The sequence below is a fragment of the Oryctolagus cuniculus genome, chromosome 8 (genome assembly GCF_964237555.1).
Source record: "Oryctolagus cuniculus chromosome 8, mOryCun1.1, whole genome shotgun sequence".
Lineage (NCBI taxonomy): Eukaryota > Metazoa > Chordata > Mammalia > Lagomorpha > Leporidae > Oryctolagus > Oryctolagus cuniculus.
In genome coordinates this window covers 96514551-96540260 of record NC_091439.1, presented here as the reverse complement: position 1 = coordinate 96540260, position 25710 = coordinate 96514551, and the positions used below count along the sequence as shown (strand labels likewise).

Here is a 25710-nt window from a genome sequence, read left to right as displayed (position 1 = left end):
CATGCTTTAACAGAATATGTAATTAAGTTCAATAATTCTGTACTTGGTTTCAAATATTGTTTACACAACTAAATCCATGAAGTCTGAGAATTTGAATTCTGCAAATATTTGAACAGAATTGACACTGGTGCATTAAAATGTTGTAAAGCATAATTGAGAGTATATCTTTTATTATTAAGAATAAAAATATAGATTGTGAAATACAATACAAGTTTTTCATATGTAAGCCACCTTATAAATAGGACATTGGACAAATATGAAACTTTTCATATATTACACAATAACAAATAAATGGCTTTCATTACCAGTACAATTATTTTCATGGTAAAGATGCAAAATACTTACAGAATGCATTCCATCACATTTATGGTGATATGTTTTTGGATTCATGTGACACAGCTTGTTTAGACAGTGTCATCAGTCTTAACTAATTTTGAATAATGTGAGTTTTAATGTCAAATCATCTTAGATACTAATAGGTCTAAGCATTTTATGCTTTCTTCCTCCTGATAGGTCCTGATTTAAATAATTTTAGGTATGCCAAGTAGTTTTCTCTTTTGAAATCCAATACATTTAAGAAATCTTTCCTGTCTTGTCAGCCAATGACTGCTGATTTTCATCCACAGAAGACCCTGGAGTGACACTGCACGGTGATAGACAGGATGACACATATCTTCTAACTCTCTACTCTTCATTTGTTCATTATTGTTGGGTTTTAAGAATATAATTGTTAAAGAATATACTTAATAATATTAAAGAATATGCTTAAATTATACATGAAGACGTCTTATTAGCATATTTATATTATTTTTACTTTAATAAACATTGTAATTGGAAATTACTTGACAAATTAATTACTGGAAATTAATTGACAAATTCCTGGTCATGTAATTAGTCTCTGACAAAGATGGACTAAGTTTCATGTATCATTTTCAAAATAAAGTTCATGATTTCCAAGATGGCTGAATAGGAAAAACCCATACTGACTGTACCCACTGACTAGTAACAGAAGTACAAAGAAAGGACAATGTTCACAGTGTACTGATTTAGAGAGATTTTTAGTGGAGAATGGAAAGAAGAGAACAGTACTCTGTGGAGCCATGAGGAGAGAGGTCTGACATGCCCACCAGTCTCGTGCCACCAGGGACTTCTACATATACATGATCAGCCCCAGACTGGGAAGCATCATATTCCAAGGCAAGATAATTGGAGGCTGCCACAGCCTACACCACCAGAAGTTTTGATTGGGGAGAATTCCATCATCTTCATCAGCTTTATGTTTGACCTGGTGAACTGAGAGGGGGGCTGAGCAACTGCTTCACTCTGTGAAGGGAGATCATGTTGTTATACTCCTCTCTCCCCACCAAAGCACCAGTCTCAATCTGCTGAGGTAGAGGTAAAGTTGATCTCTGCTCTGATTCAGAGAATGGCAGAAAGCTCATTTAGGACATGGGGAAGCTCATAAGGCAGATGGCAAAAATTCTGCACATGGTGACTGTGAGAGTTCTGGGCATAGGCCATGGAGATAAGAGAGCCATAGTTTGTGGCTGTGTTCCTGTGCAATATCACAGTCTGATTCTGGAAACTCAGAGTTCCCTGTGCACTAGGGGCAGATCTCACAGTGTGCTGGGCACACACACCATTGTGGTAGGTTAGTGTTCTGTATGGTGCATGTGCCTGGGTGGGTGGAGTGAGCAGCCATCATGAGATCTCTCTAGGTTGTAAATCAGAGAGTTCACCTTGGCACAAAGAAGGGATGAAATTGTGAACACACTAGTCACCTCCAAAATCCCCTCCCCCTACCAACAGTAGTCAGAGATGCTAGAGTATGCCCAATGTGGGTGCCACTTTGAATTCTTATAGCACCCATAGTTAGTAACCATAGCTCCATGGTCCATCCCATCACACAGCCATGAACACAAGTCTCAGGCTCTCTACTGGCCCAGAGAGGCACATTTTTAGAATAAAGCCTTCAAATACAAAACAAATCCACTAGAGGAGATAATAGCAAGTGACCTCCCAGATGCATAAAAACCAATGTAGAAACACAAGAAACATGAACAAGAAAGGTAATATGACTTCTCGAGAATATCAGAGTAATACATTAATTTTGTGCTATGAAGAAGGGGAAGTTGATAAAATGACTGAAAAGCAATTCACAGAATGATTGTAAGTTTACTCAAAAACAGAGAGAAACAGACACATGAAATAAGAAAATATGTACATAAGATAAAGAAGACATTTTATAAAGATATAGAGATATTGAAGAAAAAGGTAACAGAAATATTAGAAATAAAGTATTCCATATGTCAAATGAAAATAAAGTGGAAAATGTTAACAACAGACTTGGTGAGACAGAAGAAAGAATATGTGATCTAGAAAAAAATTTTGCACAGCAAAGGAAATGCTCAACAAAGCAAAGAGGCACCTGCCAGAATGAAAGAAAATATTTGCAAACTCTGCATCTAATAAAGTACTAATATCCAGAATATATAAGGATTTCAAGAAATTCAACAACAACAAAAAATCCAGTGAAGGAATCAGTAAAAAACACGAAGAGGTATTTTTAAAAGGATGAAATACTAATGGACAACAGGCACATGAAAAAATGCTTAGGATCACTACACATAGGAGAAGTGCAAATAAAAATCACAGTGAAGTACCACCTCAAGCAAGTTAGAATAGTTATCATCCAAAATGAAATTAACAAGTGATAGCAAAGATGTAGAGAAAAAGGTACCCTAATACATTATTGGTGGAAATGTAAACTAGCACAACCATTATGGAAGACAGTACAGAAATTACCCAGAAAACTAAAAATGGATCTACTCTGTGAAATAGCCATCCTACTCCTGTAAATTTACCCAAGAAATGAAATTAACATGTGAAAGACTAACCTGCTCTCCCATGTTTATAGCAGTTCAATTTACAACAGATTGTAGGGAATCAATGTAGAAATCCAATCAATAACTATATTAAGAACATTTAGTCTATAAAGATGATGGAATATTAATCAGCCATAAAAATAATGAAATCTTGAAATCTGCAACAAAATGGATTTACCTGGAGAACATCTTGTTAAGTTAAATAAGCCAGACCCAAAAGGAAGAACATCACATTTTTTCTCTTATTTGCAATAGTTAACAGAGAGACAGAGAGATAGAGGTCTTCCATCTAGATGCTAGTTCATTCCCCAAATGGCTGCAATGACTAGGGCTGTATTAGACTGAAGCCAGGAGCCAGGAACCAGGAACTCTGGGTATCCCATGTGGATGCAAGGGCTCAAGGACTTGTACCATCCTCTGCTGCTTTCCCAGGCACATTAGCAGAGAGCTAGACTGGTAGTAGAGCAACCAGGACTTGAACCAGTGCCCATTTGGGATTCTGACATTATAGACAGCAGCTTCACTCACTAAGTCTCTTTAATCAGCAATGAGTAGGTACAGATTTATGTATTTTAATATAAAGTTGAAAATATCATTTTGACAAAATCATCAATGAATTCACATAAGTTACTTCATTAAGAAAAATGTAAATATCCCCGATAACCTAAAGTATTAATGATTTTCTTAAAAAATGTGATGCTTAGAGAAAAACAGGGGAAGAAAACACATATAGATTTGAATTTGGCTTCAGTAGCCAATATAGAGCTTTCTTATTCAGAATAACGGATATGTAAATGTTTCTCTTTTTATTTTTTATTTATTTATTTTTGTTGCAAAATATCAGATTTTTTTTCATTTTCAATTATCTTTATATACAGAAGATCAATTTAGTACATATTAAGTAAAGATTTCATCAGTTTGCACCCACACAGAAACACAAAGTGTAAAATACTGTTTCAGTACTAGTTATAGCATTACTTCATATTGGACAACACATTAAGGACAGAGATCCTACATGAGGAGTAAGTGCACAGTGACTCCTGCTGTTGACTTAACAAATTGACACTCTTGTTTATGGAATCAGAAATCTCCCTAGGCTCCAGTGATGAGTTTCCAAGGCTACGGAAGCCTCTTGAGTTCACTGACTTCGATCTTATTTAGACAAGGCCATGGTCAAAGTGGAAGTTCTCTCCTCCCTTCAGAGAAAGGTACCTCCTTCTTTGATGGCCCATTCTTTCCATTGGGATCTCACTCACAGAGATATTTCATTTAGGTTTTTTTTTTTTTTCATTGCCAGAGTGTCTTGGCTTTCCATGCCTGAAATACTCTCATGGGCTCTTCAGCCAGATCTGAATGCTTTAAGGGCTGATTCTGAGGCCAGAGTGCTGTTTAGGATAACTGCCATTCTATGAGTCTGCTGTGTATCCCGCTTCCCATGTTGGATCATTCTCTCCCTTTTTTTATTCTATCAGTTAGTATTAGCAGACACTAGTCTTGTTCGTGTGATCCCTTTGACTCTTAGACCTATCTGTGTGATCAATTGTGAACTGAAATTGATCACTTGGACTAGTGAGATGGCATTGGTACATGCCACCTTGATGGGATTGTATTGGAATCCCCTGGCACATTTTTAACTCTACCATTTGGGGCAAGTCCGATTGAGCATGTTCCAAATTGTACATCTCCTCCCTCTCTTATTCCCACTCTTATATATATATATATATATATATATATTTCTCTTTAAAAAAAAACATTAGTGAAATTAAAGACTGTTAATGCAACTCTGTTTTCCTCTTCTATACTTAACTGTTGTACACTTTGCTTTATACTGGCTAGATTATACATTCAATGTTTAGTGAAAGAAACATATTCATTATCTTTATTTTATTGGCGATATCATAATAAGCTTTGTTATCAATTATTACTGAAAATAATTTTGTAGCATTGAAGAATGCATAAAAATGCATTTCATGATTCAATAATCATTAATTATACTTATCTTCTATCTGATTATTTAAATATATCTTCTGTCAGACAAAAATGCTGTCCTTAACTCATGTTGTCTTTTCTCTGTTTACTTTGTAATCTTTGTGTTCTGAGTCCCAACTCTATGCATAAAAATATTTAAAGGCAAGATGTGAATTCATTTTGCCATTTAGCTGTTTTCTCTAGAATAGGCTTTAAAGGTCCCTGTGTATAATACTTGTCTCTTTATTCTTCTATTTCTGCTTCTGTGCATTGTGAAGAGAGAGTACACTAAAGAGTTAATATGAACTTCTGGTTTCCATGTTCTCAGTACCCAAGCCTTAAAGCAGTTGGAAGCACCTGACATGGCAATACAAGGCTAGCAAATGGAAGATGTTATTGTAGGAGGAGCAAAAGTTTGTAGCATTACAAGCCAGAGGCAGTGGACTAAACTTGTTGGGCCCAAGCTGTCAATCCCGACTAAAAGGAAATAGTATCTAAATTCATTTTGTGTGTTACTAACAACTTACTAGGATCACTTAATAGTATGGCAATTGTATCTTGAGCATTTTCAAGGCTCCTTGTAGAAAAGTATTTAATCTTTCAAACCAAATATTTTACTAGATTGTTCAATTTACATAGGAAGCAAGTTTGGGACATCTAAAAGTTTTAAACAAAATTTTAAAAATACCCATGATTGCATGGCTTGTACTTCATTAGAAATGTGAGCTGTACACTCCATGTGGTAGAAAAGACCTTCCCAAACACTGTGCTGAGAGATTTCACCAATATCACCTGTCTTCCACCTGCACTAAGCCGTGGGTTATGTTTATAAAGGTGAATCTGTTCTCCATGCTTATTTTTTGCTGACAAAAACATAATCCTGCCAAACTGAAAAATGGCAGTAATTTTCTAACTCATTCTTCTGTAATTTTCCAATTACATGAATTTCTAAGCTCCCTTTTGGTCCACACATTTTCTACTGAATGCTCACATCATTTTTTAAAAAAGATTTACTTATTTATTTGAAAGACAGAGTTACACAGTGAGAGAAGGAGAGAGAGAAAGAGATGTCTTCCATCCTCTGGTTCACTCCCCAATTGGCCGGAATGGCTGGAGCTGTGCTGATCTGAATTCAGGAGCCAGAAGCTTCTTTCAGGTCTCCCACGAGGGTGCAGGGTCCCGAGGACCTTGGGCCATCTTCTACTGCTTTCCCAGGCCACATCAGAAAGCTGGATTGGAAATGGAGCAGCCGGGACTCGAACCGGCACTCACATGAGATGCTGGCCCAGGAGGTGGCTGCTTTACCTGCTATGCCACAGCACCAGCCCACTTATCTTTTTTTTTTTTTTTTTTTAAATCACAGTCACTTTGTTTTAGTTTAAGTTGAAGTCAGTTTATCTTGGAGGCTCTCTTCCATGCTACAGAGGTTTGGATAAAATTTCTCTTAGTACCTTTAAAAAAAATCTGGTTCTGGCTTTCTTTGGAAAGGATAGAAATATTCGATTTGATTGCATTATGTTCAAGGACATGATATTTCTGAAAATGCACATGAAAACATCAGGACATCAATAGACTAATGCTCCAGTGAGTCTCATTTATTTTCAGTTACGATTAAAGTAGAATTATTTGAGGATTGATGTAACTCCAATTGTGTGTTTTTTTCATGCTTAATTAAGAATAAAGTATTTGGGTAAGCCAGGAAGCCACAGGTCTTATAAACTGTGGAGAACCATCTTGCCACACCATGATCCATAGTAGCTGATATAAAGAAATGGTCTCACTTGTCCTGGCTCCCGGCCTTAAATCTTGATGACCTCTAATCCCTCTTTTTCTTCTTCCCTGTCACAACAACATTTTGATAAACAAGAATACTACATTTCATGACAAGGTAAGTAGTGATTGTCACACAAGCCAGCAGGAACCCAATCACGTCCAGAGAGTGGTACTGGTACCAGGTGAGGTCGTGGGCTGCAACCCGGAGATGTTTGGCTCCTTTGTGGCGCATGACGTACTCGATCCAGAAGACTGCTCGATCCAGGGGCTTCATGGGCTGATCGTGGTGAATTCTTGATAACCTCATGGCATTCTCTTTATAGCTGAAGGAAAATCAGTAGACACCAGTTATAGAATGAAATAGGAAACATGGACATACATGTTTCATGCAGATGAGGAAGATGAGTGTCACAAAAGGTGAAAAAAGCAAATTATTTTCTTCAGTAATCATAATAGAGATCTTAGTTCATAGACTGGAATTTGTTGGATGTATTGAATACCAAGATTGAAGAGAGGAATTGGGAGAGAATAAGTACTTTTAATATCCAAATCTAGAAATTGAAATCAGTTAAATCCCAAAGACAAAAAAATGGAAACTAATAGAAACAAACAAAGAGTCTTCTGACACGTAGAGCTTGAATATTCTGTAAGCAATTGTGAATGGACCTGATCTACAAAGTTCAAAATAGTTCAAAATTTAGAGATGGGGCAAGTCCATGATAAGACTCAAGCACGTATCTAACAAAGTTGACAAAGAGTTGGTATCATAAGGAGTGGGTATCAATGGAGAACTGGTATTGAGCTTCAACATTAATCATTACTTAATGTATTACTGATTGAAACCATGAAGGTATGGAAGTAAATTGCCTTTTTTGAATCCTGATGCTGATTGACACTTACTTGTTCCTTTTATAACATTGTTTAATGGAATGGGTTGCAACAGTTTCTTTATTATCTGATTATTGTGAGAAATTATTCATTTATCCTTAGAATTCCTTTAATATTCTCATTACATAGCAGAACGACAGTATTGTTGCTGTTTTCCTTGCTAAGATTACTATTTTAGAATGTGGAAATTGCTCAAGACATTTAAAATGCCTCTGTTTCTATTGATCAAAAAGTAATGAATAAGGCAAAGGGCACAGGTAGGGATGTGGCTACAAAGTCTACATTGAAAAGTGCTATAGCATGCACTGTAGCATTTGAGATGGAGGTAACTTCCATTCTTTTTATATAAAAGATATATTGGGAGGACTGTTTTTCAGAGGAGTACAGTAAATTTGATATGTTTTGCAAATAAAATGGAGAAAGGCTATAACAGAGAAGTCACACAATATATCCAAAAGCTAGTACCTTGTATGTTGTATCATGCACAATTTTTCAATTAAGAAACTAAATTCATAATTTCTAATTCATTTCATTATTCAGTATAACGTATTTATAGACAAGATGGTGGCAGGAGGACTACCGGGGTGCCATCTTGGCACTCTTGAGGAGAGATAGCAACATGAGGCCTGCATTCCTTGGAAGGCCAAGGGTGCTGGGAATAGTCCTCTCACGCCTTAGGTTTTGGGAAGGCTCTCCCCTAGAGGCCTTTGACATCTTGTTCCAGGAATGGTCAAGGGTCTGTTTATCACACAAGATGTTCCTCCTCCCCTTGTGAAATATCCCCTGAGACAAATGGGCAATGGTCTGTTTGTTTCACAAGATGCTCCTCTCCTCCTCGTGAGAAATAGCCTGATGCATATTGCCACATAGGTGAAATTGTGTTGATGTGAACAAATATACACTTGCTTATGCAGATAGGCTACTATCTGGAGAGGATAAAAGCTGCGAGAAGAGGCAAATAGATGTTCTTTCTCTGCTCATGGAGAGGCCCCCCCCCCCCCCCCCCCCCCCCCCCCGCCGCAATCTGTTCTTCACCCTGGAAAAATTGCTGAACAGGTCACAGCAGGTGGAAAGACATACTAGAGAGGGGAGTTTTTACATAAAATTAGCAAAAGAAAAATATACCCTGTGGGTGATCCCCTGAGGCTGCCTGCCCAGCCCATGCAGTTAGCCTGACTTCTGGCCGCCAGAGGGAGCTCCAGGCACATTTCCCCCACACCCGCCTTCTGCTGGTCAGGTAAACTGCTCCCAGGCGTGGCCCAGGCCCACCAGAAAAGCTATGTGACCTTCAAGCTGATTGGAGAGGCATATTGGCACCAGTGTCGGTTCTGTCCTATAGTTGGTGTTTGCCCTGAGTTAGTTAGGCCCCTTCTGCCCACCCTTTAAAAGTGTAAGTGGCTGTTAATAAAGACGGACATGTTCACCGCCTTCCCTGGTGCTTCTTGTGAGAAGAACACCATCGCCCTGCTCTCCCTGGCAGTGTGGACTTGGCAGGATGAATCCACATTACCCCTTTTTTAAAGAAGAGGTTTGCTCCTCATGATGGGGCTCATTAGGAAGAACAACAGCTGTAATAATATTAGAGTCACATTACTTTCAAAACTGGTGTTCATTGTACTATCATTCTTAGAAAATACGTTATTTTCACTTTGCCAATAAAAGATAAAAGTGGAAAAATATGTATCAAATATTATTGATTGCAAGAGCATATAGATAATAGTATAACCATAAGTGTGTTACACTTACATAATTTAAGAATAAAATACCTCTTGTTTCAAAAATTATTATTAAACAGAGATATTCTAGCTTATCTATTTCAGGTCAATTCCATTTTTATTTTGTAATTCTTCCAAGTAAGACAAAAACAACTACAACCATAAGCCCTAAGATTATTCTCATATGGAAAACATATATCTCCTTTTCCAATAAGTTGATTCAGTAAATTTGAAAGCTTACAATAAGAATCAAAATATTAGAATACAAAATTTGGGGAATCATTGAATGTAATAGAAAATAGAGATTGATAATTTCAGTATTGTTTACTGAAATCATATCATTTAAAGTTTTTTTAAAATACAAAAATATGATTAAATATGTAAGAAAATGGGTTGTTTACTGGTTTCACTATAGAACCTTTTTTTCTATCTATATGCATTCTAGTTGTCAGGCTTTATATCTGATATACAAAGAGTAAAATCTATTGAAAATAACATTTTATGAGTTCTTATGCTGAAACAAATTTATAATGGTGCATAAAGTCTGTTAGGACAGTTATAACATTTATGATTTCAAGTTTCTGCACTGTTCCTAATGTTTCCTTGTCCTGTTAACCTCCATCATTAGTTTCAATGACTGGCTAATTCAAAATTTGAACCCTATTTTTAAACATTAAAAATCTTTTTATATATTCACCAAAAATGTTGTGACACTTACAATGAATTTTTGATAACTATCTTCTAACATGAAGCAAATCTGGACTCAACATGATGTTCATGCTCAGAATCAGTTGTGTCCCTTTGGCCTCAGCTGAAAACTTATCTGAAAATACAATTGTAGTTTTAAAGAGAATAATACTCACGAGGGGTCATTAATGACTGTCTTCAAGGCATTGAGCAAATCTGCACTTGACATTGTTTTCCAGTCCAGTTTAACAGCTGCTCCCTTGGTCTTCATGTAGACAATGTTATCAGGTTGATCTCCAAACAAAGGAAGGCCCACCATAGGGACTCCATGGTAGATCGCTTCAAAGACACCATTGGCTCCACCATGAGTTATAAAAGCTTTGGTTTTTGGATGACCTGGGATTGAGTGATGTGATTTTTGGTAAAATTATTAATTACAAATCTTGCTAATAAAATGAGAAATGTACAGTATAAGGCACTCAAGGAACAATGACCTCTGGAAACTTTATCAAAAGCCATGAAACTGTGTTTAAATTGTTATTATTTTTGGTAGCATTTGGAAATCCCTATATTAGGGAAAAAGGCAGATGACAAATGTAATGACTGATTTAAGAGTCAATAATACAAACTAAGGTATTATTATTGTTATTTAATTAATTTACTTGAAAGAAACAGAGAGCAAGAACTGGAGAGAGAGAGACAGACAGACACACACACACACACACACACACACACACTGGATAGAGGAAGGAGTGAGGGAAACATAGAAAGCAAACTACTGATTTACTCTTGAAATGCATGCAACAGCTGGGGTTGGCACAAGCTGAAGCCAGAAGCTAGGAACTCAATCCAGGTCTACCACATGGCTGACAATGATCCAGGGACTTTAATCAGCAGTTGCTGGCCCTGCTGATGTATGTTAGCAGGCAGCAGGAATCAAACATGGAGTTGAAACTTGAATCCAAGAAGCCGAGTATAGAATGTATGTGCCCCAAGCAATATCTTAATAATTTTGCCAAGTGTCCTTCCCCAGGAAAATGTTGAGAAATTACCCCTGAGGCGGAAGTATACTTAAAATAAGGATACTGTGATTCTGGGCCTAAAAATTTTGTAATAAAAAATGCCAACTGTTATAATTCATTGATTGTTTCCTAGGCCTGGAAAAGGGATGTGAAGACATTTATTTTGACTTTTAAATGTTTCAATAATAAAGTCTTACTACTCTCATCTCGATTGGCTGTTACTCATGTTTTCAGTGTCTGTTCTCCAGAGTCTTACCTAGAAGGTCATTCTGAGGGATCCACTTATAGAGCCGAGTGTTGGATCCTAATGAGTCTGGTTTCTTGCCTTCAAATCGCCAAAGAACCTGTTAGGGAAAGAAATACCAATTCCATTAGTTGGATTTCAAATAATAAAATGTTCAAATTCTGTGGTGGTTGAGAGAGCACTCTTAAATACCTTGGAATGTGATGACAAATAAAAGTGGACAGGAGAGATTAAGTAATAACAAAAACTAAAACCTAAAGCCCTTACATTTCCTGTACTCTTGTTCCACTTAATCAGGTTTGTAATCCAACCATGGTATTTCACTTTTAGTACCTTAATCAGGTAAGAAGATAAGTGACAAATTCAACTATTTAAGAAATTTTCAGGTAGTCATAATTATAGTGCGAAAAAAGAACTCATTATCAGTATTCTATGTTATATATATTGTATATATATTTAACTTTATGTGTGCTATTGTGTCTAAAATGTGAGCCTTATTCTCCAAATTTACCATGAATATTTTATATTTAAACAATGGAAACAAGGGTTTACTTGTTCCACTGTTCTATAAACTGTTTATTAGAATTTGACATCTTTTTTTTTTTTTTTTTTTTTTTTTTTTTTGACAGGCAGAGTGGACAGTGAGAGAGAGAGACAGAGAGAGAAAGGTCTTCCTTTTGCCGTTGGTTCACCCTCCAATGGCCGCCGCTGCAGCCGGCGCACCGCGCTGATCCTGGCAGGAGCCAGGAGCCAGGTGCTTTTCCTGGTCTCCCATGGGGTGCAGGGCCCAAGCACCTGGGCCATCCTCCACTGCACTCCCTGGCCATAGCAGAGAGCTGGCCTGGAAGAGGGGCAACCGGGACAGAATCCGGCGCCCCAACCGGGACTAGAACCCGGTGTGCCGGCGCCGCAAGGTGGAGGATTAGCCTATTGAGCCACGGCGCCGGCTCAGACATCTTTTAATATACAAAAAGGAAATCTGTGTAATCTGCTGAGTGAAACAATTCATTCTGCTTAGGAACTGTATTTAAATTGTTTCAGAAAAATTTTCAAGATGCATTTTTGAAATGAATCCATGGCTAGGGTTGAAAATTCTTTAAATGCAAGAAGTAAGAGACAGTTTTTAAATAATGTAGTGGTTTAAAAATCCATAACTATGAAAATGTTATATTTTTCAACTTTTCCAAGATGTATTAAAAGTATTGACAGCCAATATTGCTAATTACTGCCATATCCAGTTTCTTTGGCTGTGTAGCCACATTTTACAGTGTAAAAGGTCTGATTTTTAGCACAAGACTCATCTCCAAATTTTCCTTATATCTGTCTGCTTAACACACTGCTGGAGTCCAGTGCTGAAGGGCAGATTGATTTTTCTGTTTCCCCAAATTTGCTTAACTGAGGGCATACATTGACTCAAATTTGGTGAGCTCCTGCTTCTTCTGAGCAGTAGCTTTTTTCTGAACAGCACTTTGAATAGTCCTATCCCCAAATTAGGGTAAGTCAAGAGGCCCAGGATTACATGGGAAATTAAACTGCATGATACACTTAAGACTTTTTTCAATATTCCCTTAATGTTATTGTGCCAGTGCAATCAGAAAATTTAACACCTTTCTGATAACATCTTTAGTATATGCAGTGACCTCAAAAGTCCTGCAAGGAAAGGAAGCAAACTATGGAGTAGAATTTAGTGATTTCTCTTTATCTGCCTGCAATATCATGATGACATCAAAGTTTCATGCATCTTGTTTAAATATACTTCTATCATAATTTAATGCCAGTTATTTACAATAAAAGCACCCTGTGAGCTATTTTTGCACCTGTCAAATAGGGTTTTATTTTAAACTGATATCTTAGGGGCAGACATAGGTTAAGTATCTGCCTGTGAGGTTGGCATCCTATCTGGGTACCAGTTTGAGACTTGGTTGTACCACTTCTGATCCAGCTCCCTGCTAATGTGCCTGGGAAAACAGAAGAAGATGGCCAAGTGCTCGGGCCTTTGCATCCACCTGGGAGACCTGGAAGAAGCTCCTTACTCCGGGCTTCGGCTTGGCCCAGTCCTGCCATTGTGGCCATTTGGGGGAGTGAACCAGTGAATGAAAGAGAAACCTCTCTCTCTCTCTCTAAATATACATGCATCTCTCTCTCTCTCTCTCTCTCTCTCTCTGATTTATCTCCTCTCTCTTTAACTCTGCCTTCCAAATAAATAAAAGTTAAATTAAAAAATCCTGATATCTGAGGTAAATGAGAACTATCATAAATATTTATTTTTCACAAAGGAACATTCCATAATATGACACTTTGCAGAGTTTCACAGCCTCATTCAGTAGCTGGCTGCCATTAGGGCATGTTTATTTCTCACCTTTTGTGGCAGCTGGGCCAGGGCTGATGCGATCACATTGGTCCTTTCCTCTGTCATGTTAGTGATCATGGACCCCAGGGAAAACACCACCACTCCCTCTTCCCCAGAGCTCTGCACAAAGGCTTCCATCTCCTGTGAAGAAAAAACAGATTCTGTCACAAAACAGCAATAGCACAGAAAATAGTATTGAAAGGATTGGTGCAATCAACCAGGAAAGAAATTTAAGTATTATCATGAATCATTACTGTAGTACCTGTTGTAAAACATGGAACAAGAATCCATCCACCCATTTCCAGTTGCACAGGAGATAGTGTTAATAGTAGTCATATGGCTGTGGTGCTAGTGTCTCAAAAAACTTTTTCTTCCAAAACTAAAACTTCTGCCTTTGAACATTATATGTTACATATTTAGAGAATTGTAATCCTAATTACATTCCTTTTTAATTTTATGGAAAGATGTGATGTCATTTTAATAACCTTCTTTGTCCTTCTGTTTCCAACTTATTCTCCTATTTTAGCTGATTTAGTGTTATTAAAAGTTCTTTGGAAAAACAATTATAATGGTGTGATATATACATGTGTTTGTGCATACATAGGTATATATACAAATTATTTAATCATTCATTAACATTCAGATTACCTACAATAGATTTTTTGTAAATAATTTTGATAAATATTTATTTTGCATTTATTAATTACTTTTCCCTATATGGCTTTATATGAGTACCTAATACAAAGAGTATAAACATTTTCAAATCAACATAATCTGTCAAAATTGTCCTTTCTCTTTTACAAAATGACAGAATATCTGAGTTTATGATTATTAATGAAAAGAAAGTTACCAGTAGAAAGAAATATTTTTTAACAGAATATAAAATAAAATTTTACAATCCTTGACTTGGATACAAATCTTTTTGTGTAATCCATGAAGTCTCAAGTACTCTATTCTGTAGGTATTTCAGTAAAAACTGACAGAGGTGTATTAAAATAATAATTAAGACTTTATAAGCTTCATTATAATTAAGAATTAAAATATGCTTTTCAGTGGGACAATATAGTAGCTTTTACATATATAAGCTATCCTTTAAATATCCTTTAAATCTTTTCATAATTACACAATAACAAAGAAATTACTTTCACGACCTGTGCAATCTTAGTAATAGGTCTGAGGCTTCTACACTTTCTTCATCTTGATATGTTCTAATTGGATGATTTCAGGTTTGCTAAGTAATTATCTGCTTTGAAAAATCAACAAATTTAAAAGATCTTTCTTGTCTTTAACAAATTTGTGAATAATCTATGAATTTACCAGACACATATCAATTAGTTGAGTGAACAAAGACCAATAGCATTTGTTTACTCTAATGTTTAGTGCAAGAACTGCACAGGTAGAGTTGGAAAACATAACTACTTGTTAAAAATTATGACAAGTAGCAATATGTCAGAGTTTATCAGTCTGCAGTGCAGTACATTACACATTAGTATGTAGTGTATGTGTTTCAAATACAGGAGAGCTATTGTCCAATACTAATTTTTTAAAGATTTATTTATTTATTTGAAAGAGTTACACAGAGAGAGAAGGAGAGGCAGAGGCAGAGAGAGAGAGGTGTCTTCCATCCACTGGTTCACTCCCCAGTTGACCGCAATGGCTGGAGCTGCGCCAGTCTGAAGCCCGGAGCCTGGAGCTTCTTCTGGGTCTAGCACACTGGAAAAGGGGCCCAAGGACTTGGGTCATCTTCTACTGCTTTTCCAGGCCATAGCAGAGAGCTGGATGGGAAGTGGAGCAGCCGGAACTAGAACCAGTGCCCATATGCAATGCTGGCACTACAGGCAGTGGCTTTACCCATTATATCACAGCACCAGCCCCATAATATTGATATTTTGAACTATAGCGCACTGCTTAAAATATAATGACATCCTAGTGTTAGAAAACCCATCTATGAATACATTTGTAATATTACATATCAATAATTTATGTGATATTTAGTTCAGTTGAACATTTAGTAAAAACATGCAATAAAGCGTATGACATTTTTCTAATAACTTTAACATATTTTCAAATACTCTAATTACTCATATATTATTATTTCAAAAGAATGGAACCTAAAGGCATTTATTTCTAAATTACCATGAGTGGTATATTTATTGTTCAATTTACATTTTTATAGGTTTCCTATGTATAGGATAATGGGACATAACGGTTAATAATAGCAGGTATTTTTACTAATTATCACCATTCAAGTGCTGTCATCTTCCAGTTTTCCTTGTACTCTCCTTTTTCTCCCTTAGTAACACTGTCGCTTGTCCTTTATAAAATTGTAGAAATATTAAATACACAGATATGTTGTATATAACTTTCACTAATATTGCCTTAGACTTTGGACCTGTGAAAATTACCATACAGAACCAAAGCTACTACTTAATACATTTTAGGTAACTGTAATAAGAAGTTAGATAAAAATGGCCTCTTAGGAGATCAAATTATATAGAATATATGTATATATATGTATATATGCAGAGCACTTTGAACATATCTTAAAAGTGTGATATGAATTTAAGATATATTAAACGTTTGTTTTCTTTTATAAAAAGTGCCATCTGTTGACAGGATTTTGTTCTAATTATAATCTAAGGGCCATTTTTAGGAATGAGTGGCAGGAGTTGCTATGTATACTTTTCCCCTGCGCTCATCTGCTTAGGCAGCTAACATGCTGAGATGCATGGTCCCCAGAGGAGCATCACTGAGTTGTCCCATCAACTTGAAAAAAGGCAGAAAACAATGACAAGGTGCCATGTCACTTATTTTGCTATAAACCTCTGGAATCTAGATGAGAAATTATATCAGCACTGGGGAAAGCAGGTACACATTGGATCTGGCTGTAAATGTTTTGAGGGCCACACATTTATGTTGTTGAGAAATGATTTTCCTGTTAGTGTGGATTATTCGTAAAGAGCCTCAATGCTTGCAATATAATGTTAGTCCTCATCTTGTACAACTTTTTGCCCAAATTTATGTATTTGCTTTTCTAAAAAATTAAAAATGTGTTTATTTAAGGAGTACAGTCTTCATGCATTTCATAAGTGCAACTTTAGTATTATAATGCTTCTTCCCACCATAACTGCTCTCACATCCACTTTCCCATCCCTCCTCCTCCTCCACCCTCTCCCGTTCCCAGTCCTGTTCTTCAGTAAGATCCATTTTTGCTTAACTTTATACACAGAAGACCAACTGTATACTAAGTAAAGAGTTCAAAAATTTGCATAGGAAAAAACAAAACAAAACAAAATAAAACCTGTTCCTCAACAGTTGAGACAAGGGCTGCTCAAAGTCATTACATCTTGATGTTAATTTCACTTCTTCTTTTTTTTAGAAATGGTTAACTTTAAAGAAGCACCCAAGATGCATCTTTTGAGAGCACTTAGAGAGGCCAGAAGGCTTGGCGCCGTGGCTCAGCGGGTTAAAGCCCTGGCTTGAAGTGCCAGCATCCCATATGGGTGCCAGTTCTAGTCCTGGCTGCTCTTCTTCCAATCCAGCTCTCTGCTGTGGCCTGGGGAAAGCAGTAGAAGATGGCCCAAGTCCTTGGGCCCCTGCACCCATGTGGAAGACCTGGAAAAAGCTCCTGGCTCCTGGCTTTGGATAGGCATAGTTTTGGCTGTTGTGGCCATCTGGGAAGTGAACCAGCAGATGTAAGACCTCTCTCTCTGTCTCTATCTCTTTCTGTGACTCTGTCTCTCAAATAAATAAAATAAATATTTTAAAAAACAGCACTTAGACATAATTATAATGCAACCCTTTGAGGAAAGAGGTCCTGCATGGTGCATTTAGTGCACAGTGACTCTTATTGTTAACTTAACAATTAATATTCTTATGTATGACATCAGTGATCACCAGAGGCCCTTGACATGAGCTATCTAGACTATGGAAGCCTTTTGAATCCACAAAGTCCATCAGTGTTTAGACAAGGCCATAAGCAAAGTGGAAGTTCTCTCTTCCCTTCAGAGAAAAGTACCTTCTTCTTTGATGACCACTGGGGTCTCACCCATTGAGGTACTTCATGTAGGACATCTTTTGCCACAGCATCTTGGCTTTCCATGGCTAAAATGTTCTCATGGATTTTCCAGCCAGACCAGCATGCCTTAAGGGGCTGATTCTGAAGTAAGAATACTATTTAAAGTGATTATCATTCATTGAGTCTGCTATTTGGACAGTTTCCCATGTTGGAGAATTCACTCCTTTTTAACTCTGTTGTTATTACCAGACCCTTAATCCTATCCATGTGATCACTTTAACACTTAAGATAGTATTTTTACCACGTAGCTTAAGGAGATTTGGGGTCCCTTGGCAAGTTCTTAAACTATACCTTTAAGGGCTGGTGCTGTGGTACAGTGGGTTAACACCCTGGTCTGAAGCGCTGGCATCCCATATGGGCACTGGTTTGAGACCTGGTTGATCCATTTCCAATCCTGCTTTCTGCTATGGACCGGGAATGCAGTAGAAGATGGCCCAAGTACTTGGGCCCCTGCACCCACATGGGAGACCTGGAAGAAGCTCCTGACTCCTGGCTTCAGATTGGCACAGCTCCGGCTGTTGTGGCCAATTGGGGAGTAAACTAGTGTATGGAAGACAGCTCTCTCTCTCTCTCTCTCTCTCTCTCTCTCTCTCTTTGCCTCTCTTTCTCTCTCTGTGTCACTCTGACTTTCAGATAAATAAATACATCTTGTAAAAAAAACCTGTACCCTTAGAAGTAAGTCCATAGAAATGTATGCAGAGCTATGCAGCTTTACAGTTACAAACTTCATACACTTCATAATTACAACTTTAGGAACATGGTGATTTTTCCCAGTGTGCCCACCCTCCCACCTATATTCCCAACACCTCTTCCTCCTCCCTCTCTTATTCTCAGTCTTATTTTTTTTACTGAGATCTTTTTTTTTTTTGAATTGTATTTATTTATTTGAAAGACAGAGTTACAGAGAGAGGTAGAGCCAGAGAGAGAGAGGTCTTCCATTCTGCGGATATACTCCCCAAATGACCACAACAACCAGAGCTGAGCTGATCTTAAGCCAGGGCCAAGAGCCTCCTCTGGGTCTCCCATGCAGGTGCAGGGTCCCAAGGACCTGGGCCATCTTGTAGCGCTTTCCCAGGCCATAGCAGAGAGCTGGTTTGGAAGAGGAGCAGCTGGGACTCAAACTGGCACCCATATGGGATGCCAGCATCGCAGGCTGGAGCTTTAACCCGCTGTGCCTCAGCACCAGCCCCTGAGATTTATTTTTCAGTTGACTTTATACACATTTAACTCTATGCTAAGTAAAGAGTTCAACAAATAGTATTTAAAATAAAAACCATTCCTCAACAAGGACTATTCAAGACATTGCTTCTCAAAGTGTCAATTACACTTCTACAGATTGCCTTTTAGGTACTTTTTTTTTTCATTTTTTTTTTTATCTTTTATTTAATGAATATAAATTTCCAAAGTACGACTCATGGGTTACAATGGCTTCCCCCCCATACCGTCCCTCCCACCCACAACCCTCCCCTTTCCCACTCCCTCTCCCCTTCTATTCACATCAAGATTCATTTTCGATTATCTTAATATACAGAAGATCAGCTTAGTATACCTTAAGTAAGGATTTCAACAGTTTGCTCCCACACAGAAACATAAAGTGAAAACTAATAGACGATTTTTTTTTAAATGATGATGAAATCAGATCAGACCTATTGTCATGTTTAATCCCAGTGAGAGTCAAGTTGGGAATTGATAATTTCTTTTTCTTTTTTTTTTTTTTTTTACAGAAGATCAGTTTAGTGTACATTAAGTAAAGATTTCAATCGTTTGCACCCCCATAGAAACACAAAGTGAAATATACTGTTTGAGTACTCGTTATAGCATTAAGCCTCAGTGTACAGCACATTAAGGACAGAGATCCTACATGAGGAGTAAGTGCACAGTGACTCCTGTTGTTGACTTTACAAATTGACACTCCTGTTTATGGCATCAGTAATCTCCCTATGCACCAGTCATGAGTTTCCAAGGGTATGGAAGCCCCTTGAGTTCTCCGACTCTTATCTTGTTTAGACACGGTCATAGTCAAAGTGGAGGTTCTCTCCTCCCTTCAGAGAAAGGCACCTCCCTCTTTGAAGACCTGTTCTTTCCACTGGGATCTCACTCACAGAGATCTTTTTGCCAGAGTGTCTTGGCTTTCCATGCCTGAAATACTCTCATGGGCTTTTCAGCCAGATCCAAGTGCCTTTAGGGCTGATTCTGAGGCCAGAGTGCTATTTAGGACATCTGCCATTCTATGAGTCTGCTGAGTATCTCACTTCCCATGTTGGATCACTCTCCCCTTTATTTATTCTATCGGTTAGTGTTAGCAGATACTAGACTTGTTTATGTGCTCCCTTTGACTCTTAGTCCTTTCATTATGATCAATTGTGAACTGAAATTGATCACTTGGAATAGTGAGATGGCATTGGCACATGCCACCTTGATGGGATTGAATTGGAATCCCCTGGTATGTTTCCAACTCTACCAATTGGGGCAAGTCAGCCCGAGCATGCCCCAAATTATACATCTCTTCCCTCTCTTATTCCCACTCATGTTTAACAGGGATCACATTTCAGTTAATTTTCAACACTTAAGAATAAAGGTGGCCTTTTAGGTACTTTAATACATTTGGTTTTAAATGAGTCAACACTATTTTTCTTCTCTGTGCTTGAGAATAAAATCTCCATCTGTTGGAAGCCAGGTCCTATTGAGCGAGGTATATCTAAAGTATCTGGCACACTTTAGGTAATTAATTGTGCCAGCAACAACAAGAAGAGCAATAGTATCAATGGTCAACATTGTATCTGGATTACTAAATGTCAGAGCCATTTTATACTGTTATGTATTTTTATATTTTAACTGACAGATAAAAATTATGTATTTATAAGGTGCCATGTAAAGTTTCAATACATATGAACATTATGCAATTTTCAAATCATGATAAAATATTTATATTTTCAAACACATTTCTTTACAGTAAAATATTGCAAATCTATATGCATTATCATTAATCTATCTGCACAATAGAACATCGGATCTTATCTGTTACTATAACTATGCATACCTATTTGTCAATATTTTCTTATTCCTCCAATTCCATCCTTTCCCTGGCTTCCAGTAACTGCCATTTTACTTCCAACTACTATGAGATCAGGTTGGCTAGATTCCTCATGTGAAGCAAATCAGACACTAATTGCTTTTCTGTGACAGGATTATTTCACTTTATGTAGTAACAGAAGTTCTCCCCTTGTCGTTGCAAATGACATGACTTCATCCTATTTCTTGAATGGACATTTAAGTTGCTCCCATTTCTTGGAATGTACACTGAATGCAGATGTCTCTTTGACAGACAGGTTTCATTTTATTTTGATGCTAGAGGCATTTTCAATGTTTTATCTATATTAACTATTTTTCTTTTCTTTTTTTTTTTTTTTGCACTTACTCCCCATGTGGGATCTCTGCCCTTAATGTATTGTCCAATGTGAAGTAATGCTATAACTTGTACTGACACAGGATTTTACACTTTGTGTTTCTGCGTGGGTGCAAACTGATGAAATCTTTACTTAATATATACTAAATTGATCTTCTGTATATAAAGAGAACGTTCAACAATTGTTTACTGAAAGCAAATGCATTTAACTAGGTGGGCTAGCCTTGGGAAGATAGGCTGTGATTCACGATGTTTCCATGAGTGATTATACACCACACATTTCAAAAAAAAAAAATTTGGAGGCTGTTTTAATTTGATGTGTCTAATTGTGAAAAGCCAAAAAGATAATTATCCTTTTAGATACTTTTAAAGAAGGATACACTAATTTGCAAGGGGCACGGGTTCTTCCTAGATCTGTTCCTCCACCGCGATAAAATATGAGTTAGAATTCACAACTTAGAAAAGTGTGACATGAATAGACCTCAGCTAATTTCAGTGCAGCAATGATTGCTGTTTTTGAGACGACATGAAAAAAAATTTTTTAAATGTGGTTCCTACAGCAGTCAATTGGTTTCCAAGAAATTCTTTCATTGTCAAAAAAAAAAAAAAAATCCACAAAATTCTATAATAGAGCCACCCAACGATAAGGAACATAATCCAAAATGAAACCGGACCAGGTCGATGACCCGCTCCCGAGGTGCAGCGCTGACGGGTTCGTCATTGATCATGACAATTTGATCCCCTGGGATCAGCTTGCCTTCCGAAGGGCCACCTGGAGTGACCCACCGCACGACAGCCGGCTTCTCACTTCCTGCCACGAAGCGGAGTCCCAGGACGGGGTCCCTCCGCATCTCCACCTTGCGAGGAGCCGGAGGGAGGATTTGGCAGCTCTCCAACCGCGGGTCGTCAAACGGGATCGCCTGTGTCACGTGACTCTTGGCGATCCTCACGAAGCTGAAGACGTCCATGCGGGCGGCCGCTCCCCCCCCCGCCCATTCCCCCCCGGGTCCCCCCCAGGTCCGCTCCTCACGCCCGCGCCATGGCCGGGACCTCTGCGAGCCCGGGAGCGGCTGCACCTGTGCCGGCGCCCGCGCGCACAGAGAGACACAGGGGCGGGGGTGGGGTGGGGGGAGAGAGACCCGGGCGCCCCTTCCCCCGGGCACTGTGCCCCCACCGGGAGCAAAAAAAAAAAAAGAGGCCCGCCCTGGGGGGGCGGGGGCGGGGGCGGGGGCGCTGCTGCCCCCCAGCCCTGGGCCCCCTGCGCGCACGCACGGAGCAGCGCGTGCACACGGAGCCGGGCGGTCGGGCACGGGCGCACGCAACCCCTCCCTCCCAGCACTGCCTATATTAACTATTTTTCTTACAGTATACACGATAGAGTTGGTGTAGTGATATGAGATTAGATTTAGTCATGTCTATGACTATTGAAATCTATTTCGTCATTATCTGTTGTATGAACTCTTAAAAGCATCTTAATTCTCACCTTTTCCATAACTGTACCTCTAGAAAATATAATTTAATTACTGCATCTTCAAGACTTTTTTTCTTTTAGAAGAAAATCCAGGGCTGGTGCTGTGGTGTAGCCCATAGTGCCGGTATCCCATTTGGGCACTGGTTCAAGTCCCAGCTGCTCCACTTCCAATCCTGCTCTCTGCTATGGCCTGAGAAAGCAGTAGAAGGTGACCCAAGTCCTTGAGTCCCTGTACCTGCATGGGAAGACCTGGAGGAAGCTTCTGGCTCCTGGCTTCAGATCTTCAGATTGGCACAGCTCTGGCAGTTGTGGCTAACTGGGGAGTGAGCCAGCAGATGGAAGACCTTTCTCTCTTATTGCCTCTCCTCTCTCTGTGTAACTGTGACTTTCAAATAAATAAATAAATAAATAAATCTTCAAAAAAAAAAAAAAAAAGAAAATCTGATTCAATTTTTTTACTACCTTAACTCTTTCTGGACTCCTCGATGTTCTTATGAGCTATATTAAACTCTTTCCTAAAATATATCTTCTATTTCAAATTTCTCATGAGCTTTTAAAAGTTCCCTCACATGAGTGTCTGATGGGAACTATATTTTTTTTCTCACTTCCAATATCTCTGCTTTAGAGTTAAATACCTCAACGAAGAATGCAGAGTCATTTCTGAAAATCAACCATAGCACACAGGAACTTACTTACCTGAGGCAGAGGTTTGGCAGGTTTGCAGTGGAGCCCTCCAACAAAATCAAAGTTTGGTAAAAGTGGACGAGGAAACTCCAAATCCCAATAGCTTCGAATGAGCCACATGTCAGCTTTCCCCACTAGCTCTATGAATGTAACAGGTCTTCCTATAGAGAGAGAAAAAGAACAGTCACATAAAGCACACCATGTACTTTTCTGAAGAGTATTGAAATGATGCAGTCAAAGATGTGTAGTATCTTTGCTGCTAAAGCAAATGTGCTTATTTAGGTATGATATCACTTACAATATAATTTATGCACTAATCACATATTTTATATATGCAAAAGGCAGTGTCAGGGGAGATCGCCTCTGTAATGTCACATCAGTATGTTCATAATCATAGCTAATCATTAGAACATGCCACTATGAAATCAAACATGCATTATTTTTTCTTTAAAAAGGTAGGAAAGGCAAATATAAACAATTATTTTAGCTCCAAGATCAAATATTGCCACCATGATCATGAATTGAGGCATCCTAGGAGTTTTTAATCCCAGTTGTATAATTTAGCAAGCTGATGCCTGATCTTTGAATTTCCAAATGAACTGTGAGTTTTTTTTTTTTTTTTGATTGTTGCTAAATTCTTTGTACATACTTCTGCTTTTGGTCTACTTTAGAAATTTGATATAAAAAATCACCTGCAATTTTTATATATTTGCAAATATCACCAGCATTTGTTAAATTATGAAAATCATGTTTCCTCTTATTTTAGTTCATTTTTGTAAAAAATGAGAAATATGATTTAATATATAGACTGATTACATGTATTTTGACATTTCAACAAGATTTTAGTACTAAATCTGATGATTGTTAACAATTCATTGAAGAAATGTTTAAATATTACACACCTCAATGATATATGTTTTTGATATTAACCAAAGATTTTGATTTATGGGTATCTGGTATTAGAAAATCTGTATCTCTCACCTATGAAGGAATCCTCTAGGTAATATAAAAAATATTTTAGTTTTAATTGAAGAAACAGAGCTATACAACAGTAAATGACTTCCTCAACATCATATCAATAGTTGTGCTAGATACATATGTAATAAATCAATGTAGATCTCTTCATTAACAAACATATAACGGGGTCTACTGACATTTTAAAACATGAAAAAAGTAGAGTAAGATGGGCACGGAATTGATATGAGAAATCTTCAACATTTTCATTTGCAGTTGTATGTGACTCTGGAATGTCCTAAACTACAAAGGGGCCAACGACTTCAATTGACCTTGCAATGTAAACCTTTGCATTATATTTGTGAAAGTGATAGAACATTTTATATTTTTATTTAATTAAATTTCTCTGATTTTACATTCATAGAAGCTCATCTTCAAAGTAATAGGAAAATAGCACCAATTAAAATCATGCCTTACCTAGTACTTCACTGTAAAAGTGATTCCACCGCTTCTCATTTAATTTTGAAAACCAGAAGTCAAAATAAAGCACACATATCATATTTTTTACCCTCTCCATGAATGTCATTTGGCTGCTTAAACCAGACAGAATAATAGGTACATAGGAAGGAGGAAATAGAAGTCCTCCACCATACTTCTCCAGTAAGTAGGCAGGAAAGCCACGAAGACTGTACACAAGGGGTATTTCCAGAAGCTCAGCCAGCAGCTCACCACAGGGAGCAAAGGCGTCTGCAAGAACAACATCAAACCTCGATTCTTGAAGCTTGGTCATGAGTTTCTTATTCAAAACTACTTCTTTGCAGAGACTTTCATAAACATCAGAATATGCTAAAATAAACTCTTGCATTGCTGGAAAGTGCTCCCAATATATATCAAATGACACATTATATATCAACTGATTGATCCAGCACATGAAAAAAGTTTCCACTTCATCTTTGGTGAAATTTGTAGGAAAAGTTTCAAGTTGAATTCCAGATTCACTGTTGGAACTAATGACAACAGAAGCTGAAGATCTCAGGACAGTGACTTCATGGCCTCGCTGGATAAGTTCATCCAAAATTGTCTTCAAATTCATCCAATGACTGAATTCCATAGGCCACACCAGCACCTTCCCACAACTCCCAGAATGGAAGTAACAACTCAGTGGTAGAAGCAGCAGCAGAACTGAAGTGTGTTTCACAGACATCCTGCTGAAATGCATTGCTTTCTTTCCAATTGCTGTCCCTTTCTGGAGCTCCTCGTGCTTATGTCTATGAAGAAATTTATCATGTAGTTAAAGTATAACTTGCATTGATCAAAGTGAACACATCGTATGAACAGTCAGACCTGTGGACTGGTGTGACAGGAGGATAAAGTCAAGTTAGAGGATCTCCCGTTCATACAGAATCTCTCTTTTAGAATGAGAGAGACAAGATACATCTTCCATCCTATAGTTTACTGCCCAAAAGACCACAATGTCCAGGGCCAGCCAAGCTGAAGCCAGGAGCCTGGAACTCCATTTGAGTTTGCTGTGTGAGTGGCACAGCACCCAATTACTTGGGCCATCCTTCTCTGGCTTCCCAGGTGC

At 38.0% G+C, this 25710-nt stretch overlaps 1 protein-coding gene across 1 annotated transcript; it reads right to left on the bottom strand.

Annotated features, from left to right (window-relative positions):
• Positions 1 to 294: 294 nt before the first annotated feature.
• On the bottom strand, positions 295 to 25366 carry LOC108178122 (UDP-glucuronosyltransferase 2B13). Its single transcript, XM_070048062.1, has 6 exons — positions 24603 to 25366; positions 23184 to 23332; positions 13542 to 13673; positions 11195 to 11282; positions 10093 to 10312; positions 295 to 6949 (listed from the first exon to the last, which is right to left on the bottom strand). Exons 1-6 carry the CDS (start codon positions 25342 to 25344, stop codon positions 6670 to 6672), a joined length of 1611 nt encoding a protein of 536 aa, XP_069904163.1. The 5' UTR covers positions 25345 to 25366; the 3' UTR covers positions 295 to 6669.
• Between the last annotated feature and the right edge of the window lie 344 nt (positions 25367 to 25710).

What these genes read in the sequence shown, in the direction of transcription:
- LOC108178122 (XM_070048062.1), bottom strand. Translation starts at nt 25,344, where the DNA reads ATGCATTTCAGCAGGATGTCTGTGAAACACACTTCAGTTCTGCTGCTG. An exon ending in CCCTCAGAATGACCTTCTAG is followed by an intron (nt 10,313 to 11,194) that starts GTAAGACTCTGG and finishes ACTCAATCCCAG; the next exon opens with GTCATCCAAAAACCAAAGCT. An exon ending in ACAGTCATTAATGACCCCTC is followed by an intron (nt 6,950 to 10,092) that starts GTGAGTATTATT and finishes ATTTTCCTTCAG; the next exon opens with CTATAAAGAGAATGCCATGA.